The following is a 15,118-nucleotide window of genomic DNA, read 5'->3' as shown; positions in this document are numbered from 1 at the left end:
CACAGAGATTAACACTTATAGGTCACCGTACAGCATTCACCAATGAGCAAAGCCCATAATGTATAGTCAGCTAAAAGGCCCCAAATTGACAAATGTAAAACAATTCAAACGAGAAAACCAACCGCCTAATTTATGTACAAAAAAATAAATATGTAACACATCAACAAATGACAACTACTGAATTACAGGCTCCTTATTTGGGACAGACACATTTATCAGTTTTCGTGTTTGAAGATCATTAAACACCAAGTTTCCTGAAATTTATTAAGGGCTAGGTTTGTGAAATGACGATTTAATTTCATCATTGTCCGTGGACACAAATCCCCTTTTTTCACAGAAAATTATTAGACGATGTCATGCGGTGTTTATGACAGCTGAGCAATAATATTTCATCAAACTAATATATAAGAAATGATGTTCAAAAAACAAACCAAACATATTGTATGATAAAAGAAATGTAATTATTTTGCATGTTTTTCTGTCTTGAGAGATTTTTTTTTCTTTTTTTTTCCGACTGACCGACCTGACTTTTTCATGGGGAAAATCTGTAAACCAACAAATTAAAAAACCCTGGCCTTAAAATTGATAGATTGGTGAGAAAATAGATAAGAATTAATATGTTGGCGGAAAATCTGTCCAATTTGACACAATTTTAATTCATTTAAAACAAATCTGATTTCAATCATTTTTTTTTTTTTAATTTTCCAGGTGTGCATGTGACCAAAGCAGCAAGTCCAACAAGTAGTGACAAAACTATTAGTAAGAAGGCTAGTAAAGAATCATTCTTCACGGTATCGACAGAAGATACTGACAATCAAAAAGGAAAAGTAGGATTGTTGGCGGAATTCTTTGAAGATGATATACATAATGATCTCACTAATAATGGAAATGAAACTAAATATGAAATGGATAACTGTGCAGCAGAAAAACAAATTCATAAAGAGGCTCATAAAATTGTTGTGAAACCAGTAAAAAATGAATCAGTAAAGAAACAGGGATCTGTTGTTATGAACAGGAAACCATGGAACTCACCAGTAAAGAAAATCACCTTTGCTGATACCGCTTCAAATGTGTTGAATCTAAAAACCACAAAAGACTCAAAACATAATTCTCCAAAGAAAGTTGAGAAATCTGATAAACAAACTGGATTATTAATTAAACCTGGATCAAAAAAGCCTACGTTGATGGGCATGAAATCGGGAAGGAAAATAAATCCTGAAATTCGTATTGACAGTGACCATATTACAAAACCACATGTCAAGAAGAAAACTGAGAAAAAGTCACCTTCTAAAAAGTCACCTTCTAAAAGCATAACTTTGAAGAATTCTAGCATACTTTCACATAAACCATTAACTGATGCTACGAAAAATACTGAGGAAAAGGATTCAGGTTTCGGCACAAAATGTGATGACACTTCTGAAAAGAGATCGGATTCTATTGCAGACACTGATAGTCAGCTTGAAAAAAATATATTTGACATTTTAGATTCTGATGAAAAATCAGATGGTGATAAATATGAAAGAACTGAAAGTAGGAATAAAAAACAAAGTTTTGAAAAAGAAAATAATAATCATGAATGGAAAAAACAAAATGAGATTGAACAGAAAACTTACCTAAACCAAAACTATAAACATCGCATTTCAAAGATAGAAACTTCTATCAGTAGTCTGTCGAGTGAGATAGAAAGGGCAGATGCACTATTGAGAGATCTATGCTCTGATGACGATGATGATTTGATACAATATGAACCAAAAGATGAACTAAGTCAATCTCAAGGGAACACAAAACCACAAGGCAAAATAAACGTTGTGGAGGCTAAAGAACCTGATACTGTCGCCTTTACTATACCTGCCAAAAACCAAATAACATGTTCGGTGGAAGTTCATCGGGAAAAATCATTGACCCCCCTGGACATAAGGGGTGATATAATTACTCCTATTTCTTTAACTGAATGGATTGAAAATGCTAATGAATCGCTGAGGAAAAGAAAAGAGAGTTCAACTTCTAGTATTTTTCATGAAACTGGAGTTTGAAATTATTCCTACTTATTACATGTTAAACAGTTACAGCTTTTACGTTATGTCTGAGGTTAAGGACACTTAATTTTAAAACATCACATGACAAATATTCTCACATGTTTTCTCACCTGTAAAAATACAATAATTTGTCAATGAAAGAAAAATATAAACTTTTTTCTTGTATGAGGCTGAGAAACTGGCTTTCAACATTAATTGACCTAATATTGTTTTTATAACATATCAATCTATTAGTTCAGTCAGTTATTTCCATGTCTGGCCTTCGATTATGCAACTCGAGAAAATATTCCAAAAAATGGGAAACAATTGTATGGAAAAGAGAAAATCGAGTGCACCTTTTTATGTTAGGGTGTGTTTGAGATGAATATTTTGTCTTGAAAATGTACAAAACAAGAGTATTTGATACATCATCTTGCTTCAGACTCTATCATTTTATATAGCAAAGCTACAGGTTGACTTTATAACATAAACAAATCACAGTACTAAAAGATGAAATATAGGGGTCAAGTGAAATATCTATCCAATGGATCACAAAATCAGAGTAGGTGTGTTCGAATAGCTATTTTACTAAAAGTGCTTGACGACAGTCTTTAAGTTGGATCTCTGAAAAAAAAATTGTCTTCTGTTTCTACGATTGTGAAAATGAACTGGCGTAATAGGAAGATAATTTCGACGAAGTAGAATCCTGTCTGTATTGTATATTTACAGGTAAGGAAACATGTGAGAATATGTGTCATGTGATGTTTTAAAATTTAGTGTCCTTAACCTCCAACATAACGTCCAATAAAATTTAAGTATGATGTATACAAGCTGAAGCCCCGCCTATCTTAATTGCCATGCTTGAGCAAACATTGATACAAGCAAAGCAAGCAAGCCAAACAAAGATTTGTCTTGCTAGCATTAATGTAAAAGCTGTAATTTGTTTTTAAAGTATAAATTTAGTCAATAAGATGCAACAGAGATCTTTATAATTTGTACTAATGCCTAAAATTTGTACATAGAGATATTTTTATCTGCCCTTCCGAAAAATATAAGGATATAAACTTTCATAACTTACTTTTTGTATTTTGAGCATATTTCCTTTTAAGTCTAAATCACTGTCATTTATACTTAGTGATAAAAGAAGAGTAAACAAAGTCTTTTTTGCCTTGAGTTTTGTCCTGGGATAGTTATTACCACCGTTATGAATAGGATATCTACTTTTCATAACAACTACTTTAAAATTGAGGCAACTGTTGATGATTTCAATGTATTGTCTAGGAAGTTATGATAACATGTAATATTTGTTATTCTGTTATTTGGTTTAACTATCTGGTACTTTATCATATGCCCTTAACATGAAAAATATTTCAAACCGTAATGTTTCAACGATATCTTTTATACCATACTGTTTTTAGTCTGAATATTAAAAACGGAGTCTGATTATAGTTCAAAACCAGTATCTTATTTTGAACTATGAATTTTATTTTTGTTTTATTTATGAATTTTACATAAAGTCTTATCTAGTCAATGGTGGTTTTTATACCTATAGTTTGTTGTTTAATAAGTACTTAAGTTATTGATTTGTTTGTGATATAATTTTGTATTGTTAATTATATTTTTATATGTCATGTGCAATATTGTTTTCCTACACATACCTTATATCTTGTCATTCCAGTGCAATATTTACATCAATTTTTTCACTGGCTTTTATTGCCATAATATGTATTGTTTCAGTGATCTCTCCCATTATAGAAGTTATCATATTCATACTTATTTACTTGATAAATAAATATTTAATATATTTTCAAACTTCTCATGCATCAGGAGGCCAATACTGTACATGCATTTTTTTGGTGATTTGGTCATTTTAGACTTAAATGCGATTTTTATGCCCCATTTATGGGCATTATGTTTTCTGGTCTGTGGGTCTGTCTGTTCGTTTGTTTGTCCGTTTGTCCCACTTCAGGTTAAAATTTTTGGTCAAGGTAGTTTTTGATGAAGTTGAAGTCCAATCAACTGGAAACTTAGTACACATGTTCCTTATGATATGATCTTTCTAATTTTAATGCCAAATTAGAGATTTTACCCCATTTTCATGGTCCACTGAACATAGAAAATGATAATGCGGATGGGGCACATTCTTGTTTATCTTTGCGATATTGAGAAAAATCCTGTTTAATATATATAAAAAAATTCAAAATGCCAATTAAGATTATTGCATTTATAACCCTGTCGCATTTTTTGCAATAATAAAAACATTGCAATCATTTCTGAATTTACAGGACTTGATAAATAAATATTTGATATATTTGCAAACTTCTCATGAAATAGGAAGTCAAGATATAAAATTAGATGGCAGAAATGATATATTTAATACATCTACTTGCTATATACTAATTTGCTAATTTTCTTTCACCAGTTAGTCATTTTGAAGAAACAAAATATTTAAAATAATCTAATAGAACAACATACTTAGGCCTCAACATTTTTTTTAAAGATATAACCAATTTTCTTCAATAATTGACAATTCTGTCGTCCATATCTTTTATAAATTTCACTGATTAATGCAGATATTGATTATGGCGACCATCATTGAACATGAATGAATATTTTACAATGAAGGCATTGATTCTGTGACGTGTGATGAATGAAGATAGATGATTTTTATATAACCAGAATCATGATTTGTTTAAAGTGATTTATCTATTGTTTTGTTTTTGTACTGTTATATATTTATTGTTATTTAGAAATAAACCAATGTTAATAACAGTGTTTTATTCTATCAAGACATTTATTAGTTACTGTTCAAACTGATTTGAAAGTTATTGGTGTCTTCACAACAAGACTTATATATTTTCTATGGTCAGAATTTATTCCACTGGCTAATGTTAAGCAAAAGGTATTTTAGAGGATCAAACTCTTATTTCAAAGTGTCTTTTCTCTCCACCTAAATCTTCTGATAGTAGTGGTATATTTAGGAAATAATACATGGCTTGTATTTATACTGATTTTACCATGCGTTGCCCTTTATGCTAAATATTTTACCACAAGCAATAGCAAGGGGTAAACTGCTATAATTATAAAAAAGAAGATGTGGTATGATTGCCAATGATTGCCAATGTCTCAACTCTCCATAAGAGACCAAATAACACAGAAATTAACAACTATAGGTCACTGTATGGCCTTCAGCAATGAGCAAAGCCCATACCACATAGTCAGCTATAAAAGACCCCAAAATGACAATGTAAAACAATTCAAAGGAGAAAACTAATGGCCTAATTTATGTACATAAAATGAAAAACAAATATGTATCACATAAACAAACTACAACCACTGAATTACAGGCTCCTGACTTGGGACAGGCACATACATACAGAATGTGGCAGGGTTAAACATGTTAGCGGGATCCCAACCCTCCCCTTAACCTGGGATAAGTCTGTCAATATAAGGAGATATGTTATGGTTACCAATTCAAATGATGTGGACACAGCAATTATAGGTCACTGTACAGCCTTCAACAAAGAGAGAAATAACCAATATGTAGTAAGCTCCTTTTATGGTGCGTATTTCGAGAAGAGATATTGGTCTATGACATTATTCATTATTTGTAGCAGTTACCCGTCTACAATATATATATTGGTCTATGACATTATTGACTATTTGTAGCAGTATTTGGTCTACAATATATATATTGGTCTATGACATTATTGACTATTTGTAGCAGTTACTGGTCTACAATATATATATTGATTGATGGGTGTTTACACCACCTCCAACACTATTGTGCTACTTTGTGTAGGAAGCAGGATAGAACCACTGCCCTAGGAAAACTAACAATTTCAGTCAATTAAGACTAGGAGTCCAGGGCACCTGGAGTCGATTTCACAAGAAAACTTGCGACTAAGATTTGTCTTTAGTCATGAACAAATCAGTATACTTACGATCAATCTTAATTGTAAGTTTTTTTGTGAAATCTATTCCAGTATCCTAAGTGTTGTCAGTCTAGCAATACAGTATACGTACATCAGCAGTTCCTATCAAACTAAATTATTGATTGATTGTGTTTTTATGCCACTTTGGTGGTGGCCAGTTTTTATTGGAGGAGGAAGCCAGAGTGCCCAGAGAAAACCACTGACCTTTTATAGGGAAACTAACAATCCCAGTCAATTAAGATAGGGAGTCCAGGGCACCTGCAACCTAGGTGTTGTCAGTCTAGCAATACAGTATACATACATCATTGATCAATCCTAAGCGGTTCCTATCACGTGCAACCTCAGAAGGTATGATATGACTTTTGCTATTTTTTTTGGCCCTTTGAAACTTTATTGAAAATCCTTCATACATTTACAAGACATATATTTAATACTACACAATTAAGACAAGAGGCTGTCAACATGACGGGGAAAACATGGGTTTTGTTACATTTAGTCATCAAGCCAAGGCTCTGTGTTCAAGACTGTACTTTGACCAATAATGATTTACTTTTATAAATTGTGACTTTGATGTATAATTGTCTTATGCCCCCATACCACATCTTATATCTACTCACAGAAGATTGAAAGTATATTTAATTATAATTAAAAAATTTAAAATATCAATGATTTGAATAAAGAATGGCATAATTTCACCTAAACTATAACACACCTGGGACAGAATCCAGAAATTTTACATTCTAATACATCTTGCTGCACCTGTATTCAATTAAAGGTATGTTCAATTTTTCAGCACAAGCCAGGCTAAGGTATTGCTTTTGATTTGAAATGTCTTTTCCAGCACAAGCCAGGCTAAGGTTGAAATGTCAGTCACTTTATTTAAACTAAAGAAAAAATGGCAATTAATGCTGGAAATTGCAGATTTTCAATATACAAATCAATTGGGCCAAGAAAATGTGAATTTATTCCTGAACAGATAAGATGACAAAAAACAGGTGAATAAGGTGCTTAGAGAGGGTTAACATGTACTGATTTGATACTGAATAATATATGGAAACTAATAAGCAAATAAAATCTAAAAAATGAAATAATTTTATTGACAAGTTATTTCATTACATAGTAATTTTAATCAATATATTATTTTATTTCACTTAGTGAATAAAAAGTAAAAATCCCTTATAGTAAAACAACAATTATTACACAAAGACAATAGCTTGGATAAATATCCAGATGTGTTTCTCATTCTTCTTAGATATTTCTAGCACTTTAACTCATAAGATATAAGAATTTGTCATTTCTCATCTGACATCATTTAACGGATTTAAAAATTAAATTAAAAAATTAATTGCTCATGAAATTTATGTACAATCTTTGTTTCTTTCATAAACTATTCTTGATGAATCTTGCCATATTGTTGAATACACCTGTAATTGTTAACATCTTCATCCTTTGGTATATAAAACTACAGGGAGATAACTCTGTAAAATTCAGCTTGACATTTTGATTAAGTTCTATTGTTAAGTAAATATAAAGCTTCTCAGTGATCAAAATAAGTGTTTGTCAAACTCTTGTTCATCCAATGAAATTTGTTCAATAAAGTGTGTGGTACATGTTTATTGCAATTTTCATTTTTCTTTGAAAATTAAACAAGCTAATTAATTTTAGACCAGGTGTTTGGTATTATCTTAATGAATACATTACAATTGTTTAATTGAAAATAAAACACATCATCTTCTAAATATTATATTACTGTAATAAAGTTGTGTATTTTATTACCAAAATTAATATTATTTTTTCTTTATAAGGTATCACTTTTTGGCTAAAATTCAAATATATATACTTAAATCTGACGTTGACAAAACCTTAATGTATAAAAGCATTTCTGATGAACATTTTCTTTTTTCAAAGTCATGACTTAAGATGTATAAACCTACAATGCATATATGTACAAAGTCATGACTTAAGATGTATAAACCTAAAATGTATATATGTAATTACTATTACCAACATAAGTCTGAGTTAAAAAAAATATAAACTTGATACATCTTGTCATCTAAACAGCGCTATTTGATAAATGAATGTCTGAGCAGGTAAATTAGTCAAGCTTGCAAGACCAAGTGCAGATAATATTTGGATTGGAACATGTTTCAATATTTTTGTACCAACTGCCTTACTGACTACAGAGATAAGATTTCTACTTTCTAAAACTCATCTTCATATTTTGAAGTTTATATTGCACAATATTGAACACAAAAAAATGCTTGCTTTTATATCCATACAGAAGTATATATCTTGTTCACACTCCTCTAAAAATTTCAATTTTTTATTATATAAATTGCATTGCATTGTTTTAAGTGCCAATCTGCCTAAGAATCAGGCAGTGATGAAAACATGACTAACAAAAACCATCTCAAGTTTACATTAATGTATGTTTAAAACATTTGTTTCCTATTCCTGTTCTGGTATTACAAGATATAACTTGGATGAAATGCACTAGAAATTTACAATTAATGGGGAGGTAACTCCTTACTATCATTCTAACCAACAGTTATCTAGAGATTTCTCAAAATATTAGACAGTCAGAACAGTTCTGCCAACTTTTCATGAAGCAAATGCGTGACATTTGGCCAAAATAGAAAAGATCAACGGAAAATGCCACAAAAAATCATGAACATGCGTGAGTCTCACACTAAATACGAAAGACTTGGCAGCCCTGTCAGAAACGGAGATGTTTTGATGTTTGTCTGATTCTCACAAAGATTGACACTTAAGATCTCTTTATACATGTATATTAATTATCAGTACTATTTTTAACAAAGACATTAGGATATCGATAACTTTTCCTTATTCATATGGTATTTATACAGATGATAAGTAACAGATTTGGTATTTAAGCTTGTTCTTAAAACATCTGTTGTTCAATTATGAGGTAATTTCTGTGTATCCAGTCTTATTATTCCATATCATCATTCCATTTTGTCCATCTCTTGCTTTATTGTGCGGTAATATCTGTCATAAGATGACCCAGTTTCGTCATCACTAACCTCTACAGCTTCTGAAATAGTAAATATACCTAAGTGAAATACAGTTATCTCTGCTAGACTGCAAGGTGAACCTTTTCAGAGACCAGACTATTGTAAATAAGCATGGATGTTGCACAGCCTTATAAAAAAGTCAAATATATGATAATAGTGTGACAGAGATAGAAGAACAAAACCAAACCACTGCTTTGGATACTGACCAAAGAACATGCAGGAAAAATTAATAATATAGCATGCAAATGAGGCAAATCCAAAAAATATCATCTGGAAAGTTTTTGTTTTTTTTTATAAATGGACACAGAAAGAGCTTATATAACTGTTAGCTTCAATTCTATGGAAGATAAATATTTTCTCCCCAGGGCCTTTTAGCATCAGGGTAATGTGATGCTATAATCTTAAATGTGATGCTATCTGAAGTGGTTTTCCTATAGATTATGTTATGGATGTGAAGCTATAATTTTTAGAAACAAGATGGTATTTCAATTTCCACTGTTTACCAGGATGCTAAATGAAATGTCTGGGTAAAACACTGATTTAATATTAAATAACTAATAAAGCTCTTATTAATTTGAATAACTATAAAATTGGTCTGTAAAAAAAGTCATTCTTTAGTTTACACTTGATAGAATACGCTGCTGGAACTACTTTCGCAAATATGTAAAGAATGTAGCTGTGATAAATTCATGTGCAGTACACATTAATTGAATGCTAGGGCTCCCTGAAAAAGTTAAATATACAAATGTACCTTTGTTCTTTTATTCAGTTTATGAGTGCATACACCCAGTTTACACATCAATAACTTATATGCCAAGACACAAATCTTTCAGAAATGAAAGAAAGAATACTAGTTTGAGATGATCAAAATACAACATAACAATGACCATAACAATTAATAAACAACACCAAAAGCTTGGACATTTTAATTTCCCTTTAGAAACCTAATTCTCTGGATGGGTAACCAATATAATTCATTTATTAAAAAAATATAGTTAAGATTGAGAATAGAAATGGGGAATATGTCAAAGAGACAACAACATGACTAAAAAGTAAAGAACAGCTGAAGGCCACCAATGGACTATGTTGCTGGAACTACTTTTGTAAAGACTGTCTATTAACTATATAGTTACCTATATTACATCTAGATGACATCCAACCTGCTAAATCATGGTCCTGATGTTCAAATGCTACAGTGTCTCTGTCCTCTACAAGTATATACATGTAAATGTGAGGTCATTTGTGATAATATAAATCATCTCAAGTTCAACTGAAATATATATGCAACAGATAAATATTAATGAAAATGGTCAAACAGAAAAGAACTTCCCATTCAATGAAGCACATACATAGGGTATACAATCTGTGTTTAAACTAAATGTCTTTTCAATCTTTTCTGAATCATAACTATTTTTTGGATATCATTGGTTAACCATCATTGTTAAATCGCTACAAATAATTAGTGCTATTTCAACATTTGAAGTTTTGTTACATGTATATAAATTCAGCTACATTGTACAATATTTTTTTTTATTCCTATTATATTTTAATGATGTGTCATATAAATCTTGATATAATAAATTCTTATTCTTTTATTATTTGAAGTTGTGCTGTGGAAATTTACCTACTATACATGTTCTTATTGTTTTATTTGTTTGTAAAAATGTAACCTACCATCCCCATAATGATACTCTGCATCTTCATTTTCATAAAAATGAGGATCTTCATCTGGATAATCATTCCTCCAATTATCTTCATCATTACTATCATCCTCATCCTCGTATATCTCCTCATTTGTAAAATTTCTGTCATCAGCAAATATCAGTTCATCATCATATAATTGAATTTTTAAGTCACTTTCTAAAGCTTTGAAATTAAATTCTTGGTTATTTGTATAATACAAATCATAAACATAATCTTCTTCCTGTTGTGAGACTGTCTGTTTAACGAGAGGTACAGAATTACATGTTATGTTGTCCACTGACTGTGATTCCTACAAAATAGTGACTAAGTCAGTAAACAACTTTTGAATTATATTATTGCCTATAAATTACAACTCTATTATTTTTGGTGAAAGAAAAAGTAGTTAAATAAGTAAGGTCTTAAGAAAAATTAAAAGTTTTTATGACTTTAGATTCTCAGTAGTTGTCAATCATTTCTTAAGCCTGAGGCAGGGTTAGAAATACATTTTGTACTCCCAAAAATGGGTAATATGATTCTTTTTAAGTTTACTATACAAAAACTAGTAAGTAGTACAGCAGTTTTAGGGTTTTATTGTAAAATTTGTACATTTTATCCAGAGTTGAGAGTCATTTTGGAAGATAAAAAAAAAATTATGTTTATCCTTTTCTTCATTTTTTTTTTGATTGATCACATGTCCTAAAGTTAAAGCAGCATCAATTACAATGAATTAAAATCAGCTTTCTTGTTTTTAGTGTAAGGACTTCAAGCCCTCGCGAGTCAATGCTAGCAACAAAATTAATAATCTGGAGGAACTGAAATATTCTAGTTAGGCTATAATAAGAATGATATCTTTTTAAATATTTTATAAAAAAATTTCCTTACTTTCAATAATGATTCAAAGGTTGGCATCTGTACAGATGATGATTGATCAATTTCAACATCTAAAAGTTGGTACACTTTTTCATTTGTATTTGCAGCACCCTTCTCATCATTAACATTTGAATCACTACTGTGTGTCCCATTACAAGTTCTTGTTTTGTTACTATGGTCACCATCATTTGTGTCATTAGCACATGCTCCATTGTGTATTTTTGTTTTGGTACCTCCATTTTTATCTTCACTAGCTAATTCACCATTTGATAATCTATTACTGTTAGCAATTTCACTTTGAGTCAATTTCTTGCTATCAGAATTGCATATTTCTTCATCATTTTTATCAAGTCTGTCTAATTCAATATTACGTAAAGATGATATAATTTTTAATCTACTATTTTGAGAAGATTGTTTTTGTCTTTGGCGATTTTTTGATGTAATGTTGACAGTGTGTTGTTTATATTCTTTTTGAAGTTTCTCTTTTCTTATGGCATCTCTTATTTGTCTGGAAACACCTTCTATCTGTAATACAAAAACATACATATATATTTCTATAAAAAAAACCATGTACATGTACCAACATAAGAGACCTGAAACGATTATGATAATTATATAGAGAACACATGCTGAAATGTCTTGCCTGCTTAACTGACCATTGATGTTATGTTGATAGTCTTAATATATAAATACCACATCTTCCTATATATATCTCTTCACTACAAGTAGCACATAAACTTAAACATGATTCAAGAAATGAGGTCAAGTTTCAGATAAACAAATCCAGAAATACAGTTATTGTCTGGAACCTAGAAAAATGCTTCTTTTTGGCCCCTTAATTCTTAAACTGTTTGCCCCATAAAATCTTTAAAGGGGAGGGATTTCAACTTTATTTTTATGTTGTTTATTGAATTCTTTAATTATAGTTCTACAATCAATGCATGGTAAAATTGATTGTTTTGTTTAAAATTGTGTACATAATTGCCTTAAAAATTTCCAATTAGAAGCCTACATGGGGGAAATTTCCCGCAAATAGTGACATGACACCCTATAGAGAAACATCAGGAAGCCACTAAAAACAAGGAAGGGCTTACTTTTGTCAATTTTGATAAGGAAGGAGAAGAGAAAGGACAGAAGAAGAGTGTGGAAGGAAGTGGTTTACTAGGAACAGCAACTGATTGGCAAATGTTAGTGGATCTGAAGCAGAAGTTACAATTCCCGCCACAGATTGCAGTAACAAACCGGAGTCCTGACATCGTCATTTGGTCACCCTCAACAAAACAGGCAATCCTGCTGGAACTAACCTTGCCATAGGAAGAAAGAATAGAAGATGCCAATGAAAGAAAGAGATTGAAATATCAAGACCTACTGACAGAATGTAAAGACAATGGATGGCGGGTTTGGTTATTTCCAGTGGAAGTGGGAAGCAGAGGATTTGTTGGACAGTCTATGTGGAGAGCATTAAGAGCATTTGGTATTGTTGGAGGAGAAAAATCAACTGATTGGTAACTTGTGCAAAGAGGCAGAGACATCATTAATGTGGTTGTGGAAGAAAAGGTTTGAGCAGTGGAAGCAGTAAGTTTAGAGGCAGGGATGGACAGAATCTGGGTCCGTTCGCACCCAATCGTGTTTGCGCCTATTCACGTTCGCACCCTACACGTTCGCATCCAAAGTCCAAATTTTTATTTTTAACTATCATATATACTATGAAATACAAATCGTACAATGTATCTTGACTCCATATCTTTTTTTTTGTAAAAGAAATAATAATGATCTGGTCAAAATTTTATTGGTTTTGTGTTTAATAATTTGTAAACGAGTTTTGGAAAGTGTATTGCTATAAATATTTAGCCATCATATTGTCATACTTGTCCAAACACACATGAGATCAAAGGAGACAAGCTGTTAAAAACAATTATATTTCTTGTTTTTTATTTAAAATCTTCAAAGTTTTAGTCAAGCTAAATACATGTATATACAGTTATTTACATCAAAGCAAGTTAAAAGACTTAAATCAGCAATCATGGTTTTTAAACACTAAAAAATAACACCAAATTAGGCTGTGTATAAATACCAATTAGCAGTAATCATACATAATTAACATTTAATAATTAATCAACTGAAATTCAAATACAAATTGGGCACAAACATGTGTGGTGCAAATGGACGTCGGGGGCGAACATGTGAGGTGCGAACGTGTAGGGTGCGAAAGTATATTGGGCGCAAACAGACCTGATACCAGATGGACAGCCATGAGGATTCCGGCTGGGACTTGATCACCCCAGTCAAAACACCTCTGGAGGTTGTAGTGGACAGCGCCAAACAGCCGAGAAAGGAGGATTCACCTGAAGACGGAACCACGCATCTTTCCAACAGGATGTATTAAGGTTCATGTGGACCCTATGGCTAAAATGGCTGTATTTTCAACTCAAAATTTACTCCGAGTACAGGCAAACCTGTGTATCTGGAAAAGTTTTAAGGCACAGCATGCCCTAGATAAATAGAATTCAAATGCATTGTATGATGTAGAAAATTCATAACGTAACTAGATTTTGCCCTACACTTTTTTTCGTCCCTGCAGAAGATGATAAAATTAACAAACAGTTGAGTTTACCTTGATATGGTCCACTCAGGTACACAGTATTATTGTCAGATATCTATTGTCCATCTATTGTCTATGTCATTTAATACAGCTCACGTCAATTATTACCTGTGGGGAAGTTCTCAAACCTGTTTCTCAACTTAGTTTATTTTGGCACCTTCTGGAGGAATGAAAAAAAGTTCACGGCAAAATCCTGGTAAGTTTTTATTTTTCTAAAACATAAAACATGTTTGAAAATTATTTATCTAGGGCATGCTATGCCTGAAATTTTTTATAGATGCGCAGGTTTGTCTGTACTCAGAGTAATTTTTGAGGTGAAAATACAGCCATTTTAGCCATAGGGTCCACATGAACCTTAAGGTAAAAAAAAATGAATATAATCAGGGGCGGATGCAGGAATTTTCGAAAGGGGGGGTGCAGGGGGGTGCAAAACATATGTCCCATGTCCCGATACAAATGCATTGATCGGCAAAAATAAAGGGGGGGTGCGCACCCCCGGAACCCCCCCCTGGATCCGCCACTGATAATGTTCGTGTCAGTCAGTTTATATTGGTGGAGGACGCAGAAGTTCTAAATAACACATAGGAAGAAAATAGCAGTGACTTTAAATACACTCTTTATCACAACATTCGTAAACTAAATGTAAGAGTTATTTTTAAATTTGTGTCCCCCTTTTTTTAGTCACCTTCGAAGCAACAGTTCCTGCAAATTTCAGAGAGCTTTGGGGTTCATTTTCCAATGAGCTTGCTTGTGGATGATTTTCTTCTTTCTTCCTTTTACATGAAATGACAATCGATTCCAGGGGATCTTCGTTTCTTCTACGTTTCACACGGACGATAGTTGCCATTCCGATTCGTAAAATTTTACAGTGTTAATCTCTAAATCAAAGTGATTAGTAAACAATAACACTTTGTGTGTTCGGTTTACATTAAGATTATGTCAAAACATTAATTCTAATTTATTTGTTTGAATCTAATA

The 15,118-nt window shown here is 31.7% G+C and overlaps 2 protein-coding genes across 3 annotated transcripts in view; one reads left to right on the top strand and one right to left on the bottom strand.

The window, feature by feature from the left end:
* The window catches only part of LOC139525572 (uncharacterized), a 53,042-nt gene extending 50,983 nt beyond the window's left edge, over positions 1-2,059 (top strand). For both annotated transcript variants that reach the window (XM_071321035.1, XM_071321036.1), the window contains one exon: positions 709-2,059. In XM_071321035.1, coding sequence (XP_071177136.1) covers positions 709-2,033 — 1,325 coding nt within the window. In that variant the 3' untranslated portion in view covers positions 2,034-2,059. The remainder of the gene's footprint in view (positions 1-708) is intronic.
* Positions 2,060-7,026: 4,967 nt separating this feature from the next.
* LOC139525580 (probable RNA polymerase II nuclear localization protein SLC7A6OS) lies at positions 7,027-15,030 on the bottom strand. The gene is made up of 6 exons (XM_071321070.1): positions 14,826-15,030; positions 11,551-12,063; positions 10,660-10,978; positions 10,119-10,193; positions 7,926-9,005; positions 7,027-7,880 (listed from the first exon to the last, which is right to left on the bottom strand). The coding sequence occupies exons 1-5, from the start codon at positions 14,985-14,987 to the stop codon at positions 8,917-8,919; spliced, it is 1,158 nt and encodes a 385-aa protein (XP_071177171.1). The 5' UTR covers positions 14,988-15,030; the 3' UTR covers positions 7,027-7,880; positions 7,926-8,916.
* Positions 15,031-15,118: the final 88 nt, after the last annotated feature.

The sequence above is a fragment of the Mytilus edulis genome, chromosome 5 (genome assembly GCF_963676685.1).
Source record: "Mytilus edulis chromosome 5, xbMytEdul2.2, whole genome shotgun sequence".
Lineage (NCBI taxonomy): Eukaryota > Metazoa > Mollusca > Bivalvia > Mytilida > Mytilidae > Mytilus > Mytilus edulis.
Note: the sequence above shows the minus strand (reverse complement) of the source record. Positions and strands in the feature narration are given on the sequence as shown.